This window comes from Pseudophryne corroboree, chromosome 5 (assembly GCF_028390025.1).
Source record: "Pseudophryne corroboree isolate aPseCor3 chromosome 5, aPseCor3.hap2, whole genome shotgun sequence".
Lineage (NCBI taxonomy): Eukaryota > Metazoa > Chordata > Amphibia > Anura > Myobatrachidae > Pseudophryne > Pseudophryne corroboree.
The window spans coordinates 728,103,317-728,118,094 of NC_086448.1; the positions used below are offsets into that span (position 1 = coordinate 728,103,317).

At 45.3% G+C, this 14,778-nt stretch overlaps 1 protein-coding gene across 2 annotated transcripts in view; it reads right to left on the reverse strand.

The window, feature by feature from the left end:
• The window catches only part of WWP1 (WW domain containing E3 ubiquitin protein ligase 1), a 340,005-nt gene that overhangs the window by 11,566 nt on the left and 313,661 nt on the right, over positions 1-14,778 (reverse strand). For both annotated transcript variants that reach the window (XM_063924044.1, XM_063924045.1), the window contains exons 19-20: positions 12,805-12,945; positions 5,522-5,642 (exon numbers count right to left, since the gene is read on the reverse strand). In XM_063924044.1, coding sequence (XP_063780114.1) covers positions 5,522-5,642; positions 12,805-12,945 — 262 coding nt within the window. The remainder of the gene's footprint in view (positions 1-5,521; positions 5,643-12,804; positions 12,946-14,778) is intronic.

Sequence of the window (14,778 nt, forward strand, 5' to 3'; positions counted from 1 at the left end):
GGATCAGTCTGTCGCCAAGAGCCAGGATCTCCCTTCTGTGGTGGCTACAGACTTCTCACTTCGTCGAGGGTCGGAAGTTCGGGATTCAGAATTGGATTCTGCTAACCACAGACGCAAGCCTCAGTGGTTGGGGAGCAGTCACCCAGGGGGTGCATTTTCAAGGAAGATGGTCAAGTCAGGAAGTCGTCCTGCCAATAAACATCCTGGAACTCAGGGCTATCTACAACGCCCTTCTGCAGGCCTCATCTCTACTTCGGAATCAGGCCATTCAAGTCCAGTCAGACAAAGCGACGGCGGTAACGTACATAAACAGACAGGGCGGAACGAAAAGCAGAGCAGCAATGTCAGAGGTGTCAAGTATTCTATGGGTGGAAAAACACGCCGTGGCGTTGTCGGCGGTCTTCATTCCAGGAGTAGACAACTGGGAAACAGAGTTTCTCAGGAGACACGACTTGCACCCGGGGGAGTGGAGCCTTCACCCAGAGGTGTTCCAGTGGTTGACACGTCGATGGGGATATCCACAGATCGACATGATGGCCACTCAACTAAACAAGAAGCTCAAGCGGTATAGTAACAGGTTGAAAGATCAAAAAGCAGTGGCGGTAGACGCTCTGTCAACTCCGTGGGTCTACCAGCAGGTGTACATGTTTCCTCCACTTCCTCTGATCCCAAGAATTCTAAAGAGAATAAAAAGGGAAAAGGTTCAAGCAATTCTCATTGCTCCGGACTGGCCACAAAGAGCCTGGTACGCGGATCTTCCCGAGATGCTGATCGCGAGGATCTTCTACAACAGGGCCCGTTTGTCTATCAAGACTTACCGTGGCTACGTTTAACAGCATGGAAGTTGAACGGCTGATTCTAGCCAGGAGAGGGATTCTTGACAAGGTCATCCCGACTATGATCCAAGCCAGGAAGGGGGTAACGTCTAAATATTACCACCGTACATGGAAGAAGTATGGTGGTCATTCAGACCTGATCGCACAGTGCTGTTTTTTGCAGCAGTGCGATCAGGTCTGAAGTGCGCCTGCGCGTTAGTCGCAGTGCGCCTGCGCATTGGTCACAATGCGCATGTGCGTTGCGATGGATCTAGCAAAGAAAGCGATTGCACCGGCGATCGCTATAAGGTTGACGGGAAAAGGGCGTTTGTGGGGTCAACTGACCGTTTTCTGCGAGTGTCCATGTGAACGCAGGCGTGCCTGGCCATTTCCAGGGAGGGATCCTGACGTCCGCTCCGTCCTGGTTCATCGCAGCGGGTGATTAAGCCCTGAGCTGTGCAGAAGCTCTCTGCACAAGCGTTTGCAGCCCTGCACAGCGAATCCCCCCTCCCCTGTGGGCGGCAATTACCTGGTCGCAGCAGTGCAAAAAATAGCCTGCGTGCGACCAGGTCTGAATTAGGCCCTATGTCTGTTGGTGTGAAAGCAGACAATATTCTGCGGTGGAATTTCATCTGGGACTTTTCCTGCTTTTTCTGCAGTCGGGAGTGGATGTGGGCCTACAGTATGTCTAGGCTCCATTAAAGTTCAGATTTCGACCTTGACTATTTACTTTCAGAAACAATTGGCTTCTCTCCCTGAGGTCCAGATGTTCTTGAAAGGTGTTCTTCACATTCAACCTCCCTTTGTGACTCCCACTGCACCTTGGGATTTCAATTTGGTTCTACACTTCCTCCAATCGGACTGGTTTGAACCGTTACAGGAGGTGGACGTAAAGTACCTAATGTGGAAGACCGTCACACTGCTGGCCTTGGCTTCAGCAAGATGTGTGTCGGAGCTGGGGGCATTGTGTTACAAGAGCCCCTACTTAATTTTCCATGAGGACGGAGCTGAACTCGGGACTCGTCAGCAATTTCTTCCTAAGGTGGTGTCCGTATTTCATATAAACCAACCTACAGTGGTTCCAGTTGTTAAATACGCCTCTGCTACTTCAAAGTCTTTGGCTGTTGTGAGGGCTTTGAAGGTGTATGTAAAGAGGACAGCTCGTCACGGGAAATCGGACTTGCTGTTCGTTCTTTATGATACCAAGAAAATTGGGTGTCCTGCTTTAAGGCAGTCAATTGCACGCTGGATCAGGCTTACTATCCAGCATGATTATTCCATGGCAGGCTTGCAGGTTCCAAAATCTGTACAGGCCCACTCTACTAGGTCGGTGGGTTCTTCTTGGGTGGCTGCCCGGGGCGTCTCAGCTTTACAGCTCTGCCGAGCAGCTACTTGGTCAGGTTCGAACACGTTTGCAAAGTTTTACAAGTTCAATACTTTGGCCTCTCAGGATCTTCAGTTTGGTCAATCAGTTCTGCAGGAACCTCAGCACTCTCCCATCCAGTTTGGGAGCTTTGGTACTTCCACATGGTACTAAAGGGATTCCCTGTATCCCCTAGGACGTTTGAGAAAATAGGATTTTAATTACCTACCGGTAAATCCTTTTCTCGTAGTCCGTAGGGGATACTGGGCGCCCGCCCGGTGCTTCGTTCTTCTTGCACTGTTACTTGGTTCAGTAATGTTGTTTGGTTCAGCTGTTGCTGTTCCTGGTTTCAAGTTTGGTTTGCTTTCCTCTTGTTTTGTGTGTGCTGGTTCGTAATCTCACCACTTTCCTTTTTCTATATCCTTCTCTCAAAGTATGTCCGTCTCCTCAGGCACAGTTTCCTAGACTGAGTCTGGTAGGAGGGGCATAGAGGGAGGAGCTAGCGCACACTATCAAATTCTTGTTAAAGGCTCCTAGTGGACCCGTCTATACCCTATGGTACTAAATGGGTTCCCAGTTTCCCTTACGGACTACGAGAAAAGGATTTACAGGTAGGTAATTAACATCCTATTTTTCCTGCAAGCTCTAACTTCTGTAGAGAGGTACAGATATCATCTGTCGCTCAGAGACTCGAATGCCAATTACTGCAGGTCTTCTGGTAGTTATCTGGGGAACGTCAAAAGGTGTCCTAACGATGATAGCACCACCTACTGGATGGCTGAGGCACTACAGTCCCCTTTGAATTGTAGAGAACTGCAATGGTGATCAATGTTTCACCTTATTATATGTAAGGGCACCAGAGAAAGGAACAGGCACTTTATAGCTAAGCAAGGAGAGGCAATGTTTAGGTAAAAAAACAACCTCAAACTTCAGTTTCTCTTACATAAACATGTGCAGGATTCTGCCTCAGATTAGATAGGGTGTGTTGCAATACATCATATGCTCTACCACTATTTGGTAGGATAGCAATTGTATTGATTAATTATTAATAAAAAGATGATATTTTATTTTTTAAATGGGTGGTGTTGCAGTTAATAAGATTAACTGTGAATTGCTAGAACATTTTCTGATGCCTTTTGGAAGAAAAAACATCAATTATAAAAGCTACAACTTATCTACTTGTGAGAAAGAATGTAACATATTTATCAAGTGAATGTGAAAATATTCTCTGGCCTGTCACAGCCGGCAGCAACGAGTTTTTCATTATTTTTTAAAACTTTATTTAAACAATGTTCCTGTACTAACAGCCAGTCCACAGAGCTGCCTGAAAGAGGAGATCTGAATGATTTTCTTTTACACAGCAGAAAATGAACTGCAATGTTTGCAAGTCATCTTATTACCAATATATTACATAAGGACAAACATCTACCACCACTCGGAATTTAGTTTTAAAGCTGCATGAACAGGTAAAAGTGGTTCTTACTGTTCACCACTTCCAAATGGCTGAAGAGGGTGGTAGTGGGGGAAGGGGGGGGGGGGGGGGAGGTTGTGTGTGTGTGGACATGACCATCAGAAGCTGCAGCGACAGTCCGTGTTCATCAATATGGCCGCAGCTTGCCATTGGTGCTCCACCTCCCACACTATGGATATAATTCACATTTTCACCATCGAGACACAGCTGTATTTGTCCATAATCAATTTACAATTTAGATTCCTCAGTGGATATTTTCAGTCAACCAAGATGAATAATAAATATAAGTAAGTTTCATGGCTGTATATCGACTAATTATTTCCTAAGACTAAAAAAAAATAAACCAGTTCCACAGGTCTCTTCCTGTACCTTTTACTTGTAGGTTTCACAGCCGTGTCAAAGCTCTGACATCTATACTATTGCAGCATCAATGGTTCAGCGTCTTCATACATAAAGACCAAGGTTTCTGATCATCCTCCACTGATTGACTAGACTAAATAATAGCATTAGTGTGGGATTTCTATAGATTATGCACTTTTCACCCGAACAAAAGAAATGTATATCTATATATTAAATAAATACAGGAAGACGCTGATAGTGTAGCGCATTGTTTCCCAACCTTGGTCCTCAAGGCACACAACAGTCTAGGCTTTAAGGTATCCATGCTTGAGCAGAGATGGTTAAATCACCATAACTGAGGCATTAAGTCAGATGTGCTCAAGTATACCTAGCCTTAAAACCTAGATTGTAAGTGTGCCTTGAGGACCAAGATTGAGAAACACTGGTGTAGTATTTCAATCTTTCATGGTATTCCTAGACCACAAAGTACAATTTAATATAAAAGTTCTCAAATTTGTTTGTTTGAATTACAGAATGAGGTATCATACAATATCCTGATTAAAATTCACTATGGAACGTTCTGACGACGCCCTATGAAAGTGCCTGTACAATGTAGGGAGCCACATCCATGAAGAAGTTCTGGTCAGTAAGACACGTTGATAGTGGCCTCCTCTAGTGTGTGTTCCATACTGGAAGTTTTCTTGATCCCATTTGGAGCTCACCATCTGTGATCAGTTGTAGCCGTGGTCCCGCTTCACTTTCTGTATGAGTACTGCCTTGTTTCACATAAGCAATTATATTTTATATACAAAATATTATATATTATATATATTTTTATATAAAAAATCTTGAGTTTTAATCCTTAAGATATTTATCAGTAAGAAATTCCTACACTATTCTATGACCCATTTATAGGGTGGTGTTGTGATGTGTGGGTGTTTTCCAGGAACAACTGGCTACATATTGGAAGCACAGAAAACTTTTTTTGACAAATATCTGAGAAAAATATTGGAAAATATCTAGTAATCAGATATGCATGGTACAAATTATATAAAAGTATGTAGATGACTCTGGGGTGTGGGAATCCCAGGAGAGAATGAACTACTACACTATGGGGTCAATCCAATTAGGGGTGATGCTCTCCCCCCTGTAAGTGCGGCTACATACCGCACTAACAGTACCGCCACACTTGCTGATTTTGTGCTCAGCTCCCTAGGACTGTATGCAAAAATCAGCAAGTGTGAGATCGAGTTGCAAGAGAAGGTGCGTTTAGTTGCTGTTACAGTCTTGCAACGGCAAGTCGCCCTCGTCACCCTTAACAGAGTTGCTCCGTGTCACGGCTTTCCCTTTTCTGCTGGTTTTTAATCTACTTTCTAGACCTGTTTCTGGCTGAGATCCTTCAAGAAGAACAGTGGAAGTACTGTAAATGGTTTACGGATAAAAGGTTTGTTAAATTATTTGTGATTCAGAGAAAATGGACAGTTAGGTTATTCTGTAAAGAGATGTATATATGTACATTTGTACAAGTCGAACCTCTAACTCTTTTTCATCAAAATACTGCAGCCACTGCAGAGGAACAACTGCATTAAAGCCATCGAGAAATGCTTTGGTTTGTTCTTCCACCCCTCGGGAAAATCTCCATTCGGCCATCAGACTACAGAGAAAAGGACAGGAAGAAAAGGGTCACATGCATTTCCTTCTCCAATTCCAGCACAGCTCACAGAGATACTGTATAAGGCCAGCAAACTGAAATGAAATGTGACTTGCCTATACTGTATTTACATCCTTTTTACATATGCTAATCTATAAATCAGCCAAATGCCACACATAGATTGGGGAATACCATGTCCAGGCCTTGAGCAATAGTGCACAGACGAATAATTCATAACAGTGTACTGTAAGAGCAGGTACAGTAAGTTGGATGAGGCATTACCACCTTCTGCTTTCATGTATGGATGATCCGACGTGTGGATAGAAGCACAAATCGTGTGCGCTCTGCAAGGAGCACAATAGGAAATAATACAAGGAGGCAGAAAATGCAGTCAGAAAATGATGCTTTTCAAAGCCGCTATGTCTTATATAAATTCTCTAGCATCCATAAGGGATATTGGGGACACATTAGTACGATGGGTATAGACGGGGTCCAAAGGAGAGCAGTGCACTTTAAATTTCTTCCACTGGTTGTGCTGGCTCCTCCCCTCTATTCCCTCTCCTACAGGCATTTTAGAAAAAAAGTGTCCTCAGGAGAGGATGCATACTCTGCTAGCTCCAGAGTTTTTCTTCAATTTCTTTAAACTTTTATTTATTTCGGTATGCTGTTTGGGCAACAGCATACCTGCGCCGTGGGAGTTAGGGGACGGACGGTCACCGGCATCGCAAGGTGCAGAGCTGCTTCCCCGCTGCAGGACCACCGTCCTGAGGGGTTGTTTGTTCAGCAGGGCACTGCGCCTTGGCTGTCACAACCGCAGCACGCTGCACACCCCTAACAGATGCCTGAAGGTGAACATCAGTGGTGAGTACACACCGGGGGCCCCGCTAGGGGGGTCCCCCGGTTCATGGTGCGGCTATCACACAGGTGAGGCATACGGGTCCCTCCTGGGGGGGATCTGCTATTGCCCCTGTGTAAACTGGCTAGCGGTGGGCTTAACTGAGCATTTATGTGAAGTTTTAAGCATATTTGGAGACATTGCCAGTATAAAATCTTCAGTAGCTCCGGCGCGATTAAGGGGGGGTGGAGCTACATCAGAACAGGCTCAGCTGCATTTTGGCGCCTTCCTCTGCAGATACAGCAGCCTCACCCAGACGCTGACACACGGTGGATCACTAGTACAGGGTGTAGTTCGGGGAGAGCCGCTGAAATTGTGCACATTACACATTCATAAGGGAAAACTGGGTTTTAAAACAGTGTTTCACTGAACTAAACGCTGACAGCCTCACTGGGGCTCTCTGGCGTGGGTGTGCTGGTTCCTTCTCTTCATCTGTGTCTCCTCTCACATACAGTAGGGCAGGCTTGCATTGTAACTGTCTGTGTTATATGTGTATTGTTGTGTGTTACTTTTCACCATGGTAAAACACAAGTTATGCAGTGTCTGTAACACCAGGTTCTCCCCACTCTCATCTGGTTCCATTTCATGTGAACAGTGTAATCAGTCCTCACAAAACGTTGAGGAGACTGTGGGGGAGGGTCACAAGCCTTCCTGGATGGGTGCAATCAAAACTATGATGTCTGATAGGTCATCTCAGCTCACTGCAAATGCCCACAAAACACAAGAACTGCAACAAGCAGTAGCAGATCTGGCTGCCAGGGCTGATGTTCCCCATCCCCTCCTCTCTACTGCAGGTCCATATAAACGTGCTTTCCCTGCACTTCTATCAGATACTGATGATGATATACACGATGATGGGGATGTTGTGGATTCCATGGGTGAGGATTGCACTCCTACACAGGGTATTGAACCCATCATTTTAGCTATAAAGGATGTGCTAAAGCTCCCCCTAGAGGACGCTGCTCATCAGCAGTTGTTTTTTCTACCTCAAAACAAACTGACAGTCACATTTCCTGATTCTAAAGAACTAGATAATTTATTTAAGATAGCCTGCAAAAATCCAGATAAGAAATATCAGGTGTCAAAACGGTTTTTGCATACATTCCGCGTTGCCCCTGAGGGTAGAAAGTTCTGGGAAGAATCTCCGGCTGTAGATGTCTCAGTCTCTCGGCTCTCTAAGAAGGCGGTGCTCCCGGCTCCTTTACAGTAAAGGACCTGGGGGAAGAGAAAAATTGAGACCACACTGAAATCTATCTACATTGCTGCAGGTGTATCTCAAAGACCAGTCATTGCAAGTTGCTGGATGACACATGCAATTCACTCCTGGGCTACTGAAATTCAGGATGGTCTCTCGGGTGACATGACAATGGTTACTACGGTAACTTCCCTAAAAAACACATTCAGGGCACGGCAACAGTCCTCTGTGACTCCCTAAAAGCGATTGGCAAGATTAATGCTAGGACCACTGCTATGGTTGTGTCAGCACGCAGAGCCATATGGTTGAGTCAGTGGATTGCAGATGCTGACTCCAAACGCAATGTGGAATCTCTTCCCTTTACAGGTGAATGGCTCTTCGGAGGCAAATAGGACGCATGGATCTCCAAAGTTACTGCCGGGAAATCCGCGTTTCTTCCCATGGGGGCTCGTTTACTCAGTCCTATCGGTCCTCCAGATTTCAATCTAGGCCCAGAGGGGCCTCCAACGCAGCTAGAGGCACCAGGGGTAAACCTAAAAAAACCAGCCGTTGCCGTCTCTCATGAACAGAGCACAAGTTCAGCTCCCACAAAAACTTCAGCATGATGGTGCCCGCCCACCCCGGGTGGATCTCGAGGTGGGAGCCCGGGTACGTCACTTCACCCACATCTGGGAAAGTTCTTGCCAGGACGCCTGGGTAAAGGACCTTATTTCTCAGGGTTACAAGCTGGAGTTTAACGGTGCTCCTCACCAACGATTTTTCAAATCAAGCTTACAAACTTTGGAAAATATACGTGTTACGCTACTACAGGCCATCTCAAAGTTGGTCCAGTCCCAAGTCATTGTTCCAGTACCCCTGCAATAGCAAGGACAAGGTTACTACTCCAGTCTGTTCGTTGTGCCAAAACCAGATGGGTCTGTGAGGCCAATTTTGAATCTGAAGTCCTTGAATCCTTACCTAAAGGTTTTCAAATTCAAGATGGAATCTTTGAGAGCAGTGATCGCAGGCCTGGAACATCAGGAATTCCTAGTGTCCCTGGATATCAAGGACGCCTACCTCAATATCCCAATTTGGCTTTCTCGCCAGGCCTATCTGAGGTTCGCCCAGCTGAACGATCACTACCAGTTCCAGGCGTTACCCTTTGGACTGTCTACAGCTTTGAGGGTGTTCATGAAGGTGATGGCGGAAATGTTGTTCCAGCTCAGGGTCCAGGGGGTCAACGTGGTCCCTTACCTGGATGATCTCCTGATAAAAGAAAGTTCCACTGAGCTCCTACTGCTCAATATAGATCGTGCTATCCAACGTCTATCACACCACGGGTGGATCCTGAATCTACAGAAGTCCCACCTAGAGCCATCTCAGCAGCTCCTGTTTCTGGGAATGCTACTGGATACTGTAGCGCAGAAAGTGTTCCTCCCAGAAAACAAAGTGAGAACTCTCCAGGAAATGGTTTGCATGGTTCTCCGACGGACTCGAGTTTCCATTCATATTTGCACAAGATTGTTAGGAAAGATGGTAGCCTCGTATGAGGCCATTCAGTATGGAAGGTTCCATGCCAGACCCTTTCAATTGGACATCCTGAACAAGTGGTCCGGTTCCAATCTTCAGATGCACCAGATGATTCAACTGTCACCCCAGGCCAAGATTTCACTCCTGTGGTGGCTGCAGTCTTCCAATCTCCGGGAAGGTCGACGCTTCGGGATTCAGGATTGGATCCTCCTAACGAGTCTGAGGGGGTGGGTGGCTGTCACCCAAGGGGTGCAGTTCCAGGGCAGGTGGTATGCCCAAGAGGCCCTACTTCCGATCAACATCCTGGAACTTCGGGCTATCTATAATGGTCTGCTTCAGGCCTCCCCTTCTGCTTCGGGATCAGGCGATCGAGGTGTACATCAATCGACAAGGAGGGACAAGCAGCAGAGAATGCATGCGAGAAGTATCAAGAATACTCCTCTTGGCGGAAAGTAATGCAATAGCACTGTCCTTAATCTTCATTCCGGGTGTAGACAACTGGAAAGCGGAATTCCTGAGTCGCCACGATCTCCACCCAGGGGAGTGGGGCCTACATCCCCAGTTGTTTCAACAGATCATCAACCGGTGGGGTTGCCCCTAGATCGACATGATGGCGTCTCGTCTCAACAAGAAACTTCGCTGCTATTGCTTGCGAACCAGAGACCCTCAGGTGTGTGCAGTGGATGACGTTGCCTTGGCCTTACCAGCTGGTCTACGTATTTCCTCCGATTTCGTTGATCCCAAAGGTGCTCAAGAGGATCCGGCATCAAGGAGTACAAGCGATTCTGCTTGCCCCGGATTGGCCTCCCGGAGAGCATGGTACGCGGATCTTCTGGACATGTCCGTCGAAGACTCTTGGCCTCTACCACTCAGAAGAGATCTTCTTCAACAAGGACCATTTGTCTACCCGGACTTACGGCGGCTTCGTTTGAAGGCATGGAAGTTGAGCTCACAAGGGACTTTCCAAAAAAGTAATTGGCACTATGGTGCAAGCCATGAAACCTGTGACATCAAAACACTATCCTAATATCTGGCAGAGATATGTCTCCTGGTGCGAGGAATTCGCATATCCATCTGCCGAATTTCACTTGGGAAGATTTCTTAGTTTTCTGCAGGCTGGAGTGGATCAAGGCTGACGTCTGGGATCCATTAAGGTTCAGATTTTTCAATCTTCTTCCAAAAGAGGTTGGCGATACTGCCTGAAGATCAGACCTTCTTGCAAGGGGAGCTTCACATCCAACCTCCGTTTGTGCCGCCTATGGCACCTTGGGATTTGGAATTAAGATTTCTGCAGTCCTCCTGGTTTGAACCTCTGATGACGGTAGACTACCTCACATGGCAGACTGTGATGTTACTGGCCATGGCTTCTGCTAGACGTACCTCAGAATTGTGGGCCTTATCGTATAAAAGACCATACTTGGTCTTTTACAAGGACAGAGCGGAGCTCCAGACTAGGCAGGAGTTCCTGCCGAAAGTCATCTCTGCGTTCCACTTGAATCAACCTATTGTGATCCCATCAAGTTCTGGCACTTTAGCCCCTCCGGAGGCATTGGGTGCTGTGTGAGCCTTGAAGATCTATGTCAAGAGGACGGCTCGAATCAGAAAGACGTATTCCTTGTTCGTGCTATATGACGCACAGAAAAAGGGTTGCCCTGCTTCAAAGCAGTCCATTGCTCGTTGGCTTCGGCTCACTATTCAGCAAGCCTATGTGTTGGCAGTCTTACCTGTTCCACAGTCTCTGAAGGCCCACTCTACAAGATCAGTGGGGTCTTCTTGGGCGGCTGCTTGTGGAGTCTCGGCCCTGCAGCTCTGCCGAGCGGCTACCTGGTCGGGGAAGAACACCTTTGTAAAATTCTACAAGTTTGATACCCTGGCCAAAAAGCATACCCAGTTTGGGCAGACGGTGCTGCAGATGTCTCCGCACGTTCCCACGTCCTGGAAGCTTTGGGACATCCCCATCGTACTAATGTGTCCCCAATATGCTAGAAAAAATAGGATTTTAAATACCTACTGGTAAATCCTTTTCTCGTAGTCCATAAGGAATATTGGGTGCCCGCCTCTGTGCGGTGACTTTCTGCAGGTTCTCTGTTAGGGTGTTACCTGTTCAGCTGTTGCTGGCCCAGTTGTGTATGGTGTGCTGGTGTGTAAATCTCACCACACTTCTCGTTGTTATGTTCCTTCTCTCAAGTATGTAATTTCTCTTTCGGGCACTGTTTTACCTATAACTGCCTGTAGGAGGGGGCATAGAGGGGAGGAGCCAGCACACCCAGTGGAAGAAATTTAAAGTGCACTGGCTCCTTTGGACCCCGTCTATACCCGTCGTACTAATGTGTCCCCAATATCCCTTATGGACTACGAGAAAAGGATATACCGGTAGACATTTAAAATCCTATTTTCAGCCACTGGAATGGGCAATAATATTACATATAAAACATGCCTGGTTTTGTATTTAAAATGATTGCCCCTTTAAATGCAGTGGGCGAAATAGCCAAAGATGAGGTGGCTATAAAAAGTGCAACAGTAAATTTAGCTGTATTACAGGGATGATTTCATCTGGCCACCTTATTTTAGTTAAACAGTTTTACTTTTCTCATCCCTAGTTGCCCGGGAGAAGGTATGTAACATAGCATGCTCTCACACAGTTTGCTTCATTAGAAAGCACAGTCAGGACGTCAGGATACTCTATGGTCACTCCTGTGCTTATTTCCTATATACCCCAAGGCAGTGCCTCCCAAACTCAGTCCTCGAGGCACCCTAACAGTCTAGGATTTAAAGATATCCATGGTTCAGTAGATATGGTTAGATCAAACTGACTGAGTTACTAATTAAGCCACCTGTGCTCAAGCATGGATATACTTAAAACCTGGACTGTTGAGTTACCTTGAGGACTGAGTTTGGGAACCTCTGACTTACAGCTTTCGGGGTGAGGGATAGGGAATAGGATATAGAAAATACATTCTACAACTGCTCTTTCCCTGGCAATAGGGTCACAGTGGAACTAGAGTCTCCTTTGGGTATTACACTATACACATAGCACTATGCAATAAGCAATAAGCAACTACACAGCCAGTATAGAACCTGGTGAGCGCTCCTCTGTTACCGAGGTACAAGTTCAATATAAATTATATTAATTATTGCTTTATGTAGGCAAGGACTACAGGACACCTCATTTACAAATGTGGGAAGAATGGATTGCCCAAATGATACCAGTTACCTATTGAGTGGATGCAGACAATATACTTGAGAATGCAGTCTGTCTATTTAGTAGGAGCCATTAATAATATGTAAATAATAGCTGCTTCTACTGTATGTAGACAGCAAGTACATACTAAAGCCAATCCACAGGGAAAATCATGGGATAATCACAATGACAGCTGTGCCCAGACACAACAACTAATGTAAGCCCTGGAAGATTGAAAATTGGGCTCCAGCTTTAGGAGGTCACAAGATTAGGACAGAGACTTCTGATCTGCAGTGATTACACCACAGTAGAGCCATCTGTGTGCGAGGCCATTTTCAGTGCTGGACACAATCATTTTATAGACCTTTATGTGCAGCCTTCTTACCCAATGTATTCTTCCTTGTTCTCTTCAGTCACAAGGATGTTGGCTCCTTCCGGTTTGAGGTCATGGGATGTGACTTTTCCTAGTATCTCCATGTCCACAGAAAAGTACATCTCCAAGTTACATTCTTCAATGTTATTGTCCCTGCAAACAACAGGTGTAAAAACTATTGCACACACTATCTTGTATTCAAAGTGTACTACAAGAGCAGTGTATAATACATACAGGAACAAAGTGTTCTACTCAAGTATTCTGATCATTTAGACACACAAATAGAACTTTGAAATCAGTACTTACTATGGTATAGATAGCTAGTGTAATATAGCAGTAACAATCATAACATGTTCTATCAATAAAGAAAATCCAGAATTTGGTATCCAAAAACCCAAATCCAAGTCACAGCTACAGTAACTGATTATGAAAAGAGGACACTGCAGTTAAACAGGAACAGTCACCCATGTAATTAATCTGCCATAAAAAAATTATGGAAAGTAGAAATTAAAATGTTCAGGTATAATACATAATTCCTCTAGCATCTAAATGGGGCACACTGGATACCATGGAGACCTGCAAGGTGCTTGTTATCTGCAAACAGGTGTAGTCCTAGTGGTATCCAGTGACCCGATAGACAGAGAAATGATATAATGGGATGGGATACACTTCAAAAGCTAAAACTGCAGTTACTTGTGCTACTGTGGCTCAGTGCATTACTGCAGTAATGCTCATAATACAACACAGCTGCTGGTTCCAACGTGTCGGCACACACTGTCACTGGCCACAACACCAAACTTCATAATGCCGATATTTATGAAGTAGACGAGGTTAAAATGTCGGCACCTGGAATGTATCGACGTTTACAAAATTCAGACATATGAATGCCAAAATTAGTTAGGGTAAGTGAATATACATAACTTAAAACGACATCGTCGACATACTGACCATGTAGACATTTCCTTAGTGTCAACATGCCGAATACGGACATAATTAACATACTGTGACATTATAACCATGTTAATAGGATCAATGTTGACTCAATAAACCAAACCCAAGAACATAAATGCTTAACAGTAGCTACAACAGCTCTTCAAATAAAGAGAGACAGAGAGAGGGGGGGGGAAGGGGGGGGGGGGGGAATTACCAGTACTCTAGTTTAAAGAAAACAGTGACTTACGAAAGGTGCCCTCCTTTTATGCACCATGTTCCAAATACTTACAAATGCAACTGCATTTTTATTTTTATACCTGTGGTACCTTTCTGTAGTCCTCACATCACCCTACCTGACCAGTTATGTGTGATATCCGAGTTTCAGGGCACCACATAGAAGGCCTGATTCAGATACGGACAGAAGTGTGCACTGCCCTGTTCTGCATGTGCAGAAATGGGTCCTGGGGCACAGGACACAGTCCGGCATCAAACTGTCAGTGATTGATAGTCTGATGCTGTTTAGGGGCAGCGACGGCCTCCATTTCTCCAAACTGCCGGCGTTTAGGGGGGGGAAGAGGACGGGAATCTCTGTGGTTGCACAGAGATATCCTGGCCGCTGCAACGGGCGGCTTGCACAGCACATTGTTTACTTGATACTTAAATTGATATATCTATTTTTATTCCAATTTCCGCATTAAATAATAATTGATTAGTCTCTACAAGCAAATGTGATGATACTGAACGTCATGGGGACATCATGAAGGTCATTGGATTATTTAAACAGTAAGGGCTAAACAAAGACGACTTCTTAGGGTAAATGAAAAGATGTGTAACCATACGGAACACAGAGTTTTACAGTATTTACCAACCTGGTTTTGCCCTTTAGACGATTACCACTGTAAATATCGGGCAGACCAGTAGTCTGTCGTTATGGTTACAGACATTTCCACTCGTCATATTAGCGGATCTCCTGAAAACTTTCTCTGACTCACTATGTACCCTTTCCTCTCATATGTATAGAGAATGTTGTATAATATCTTTCACAATGGTTAT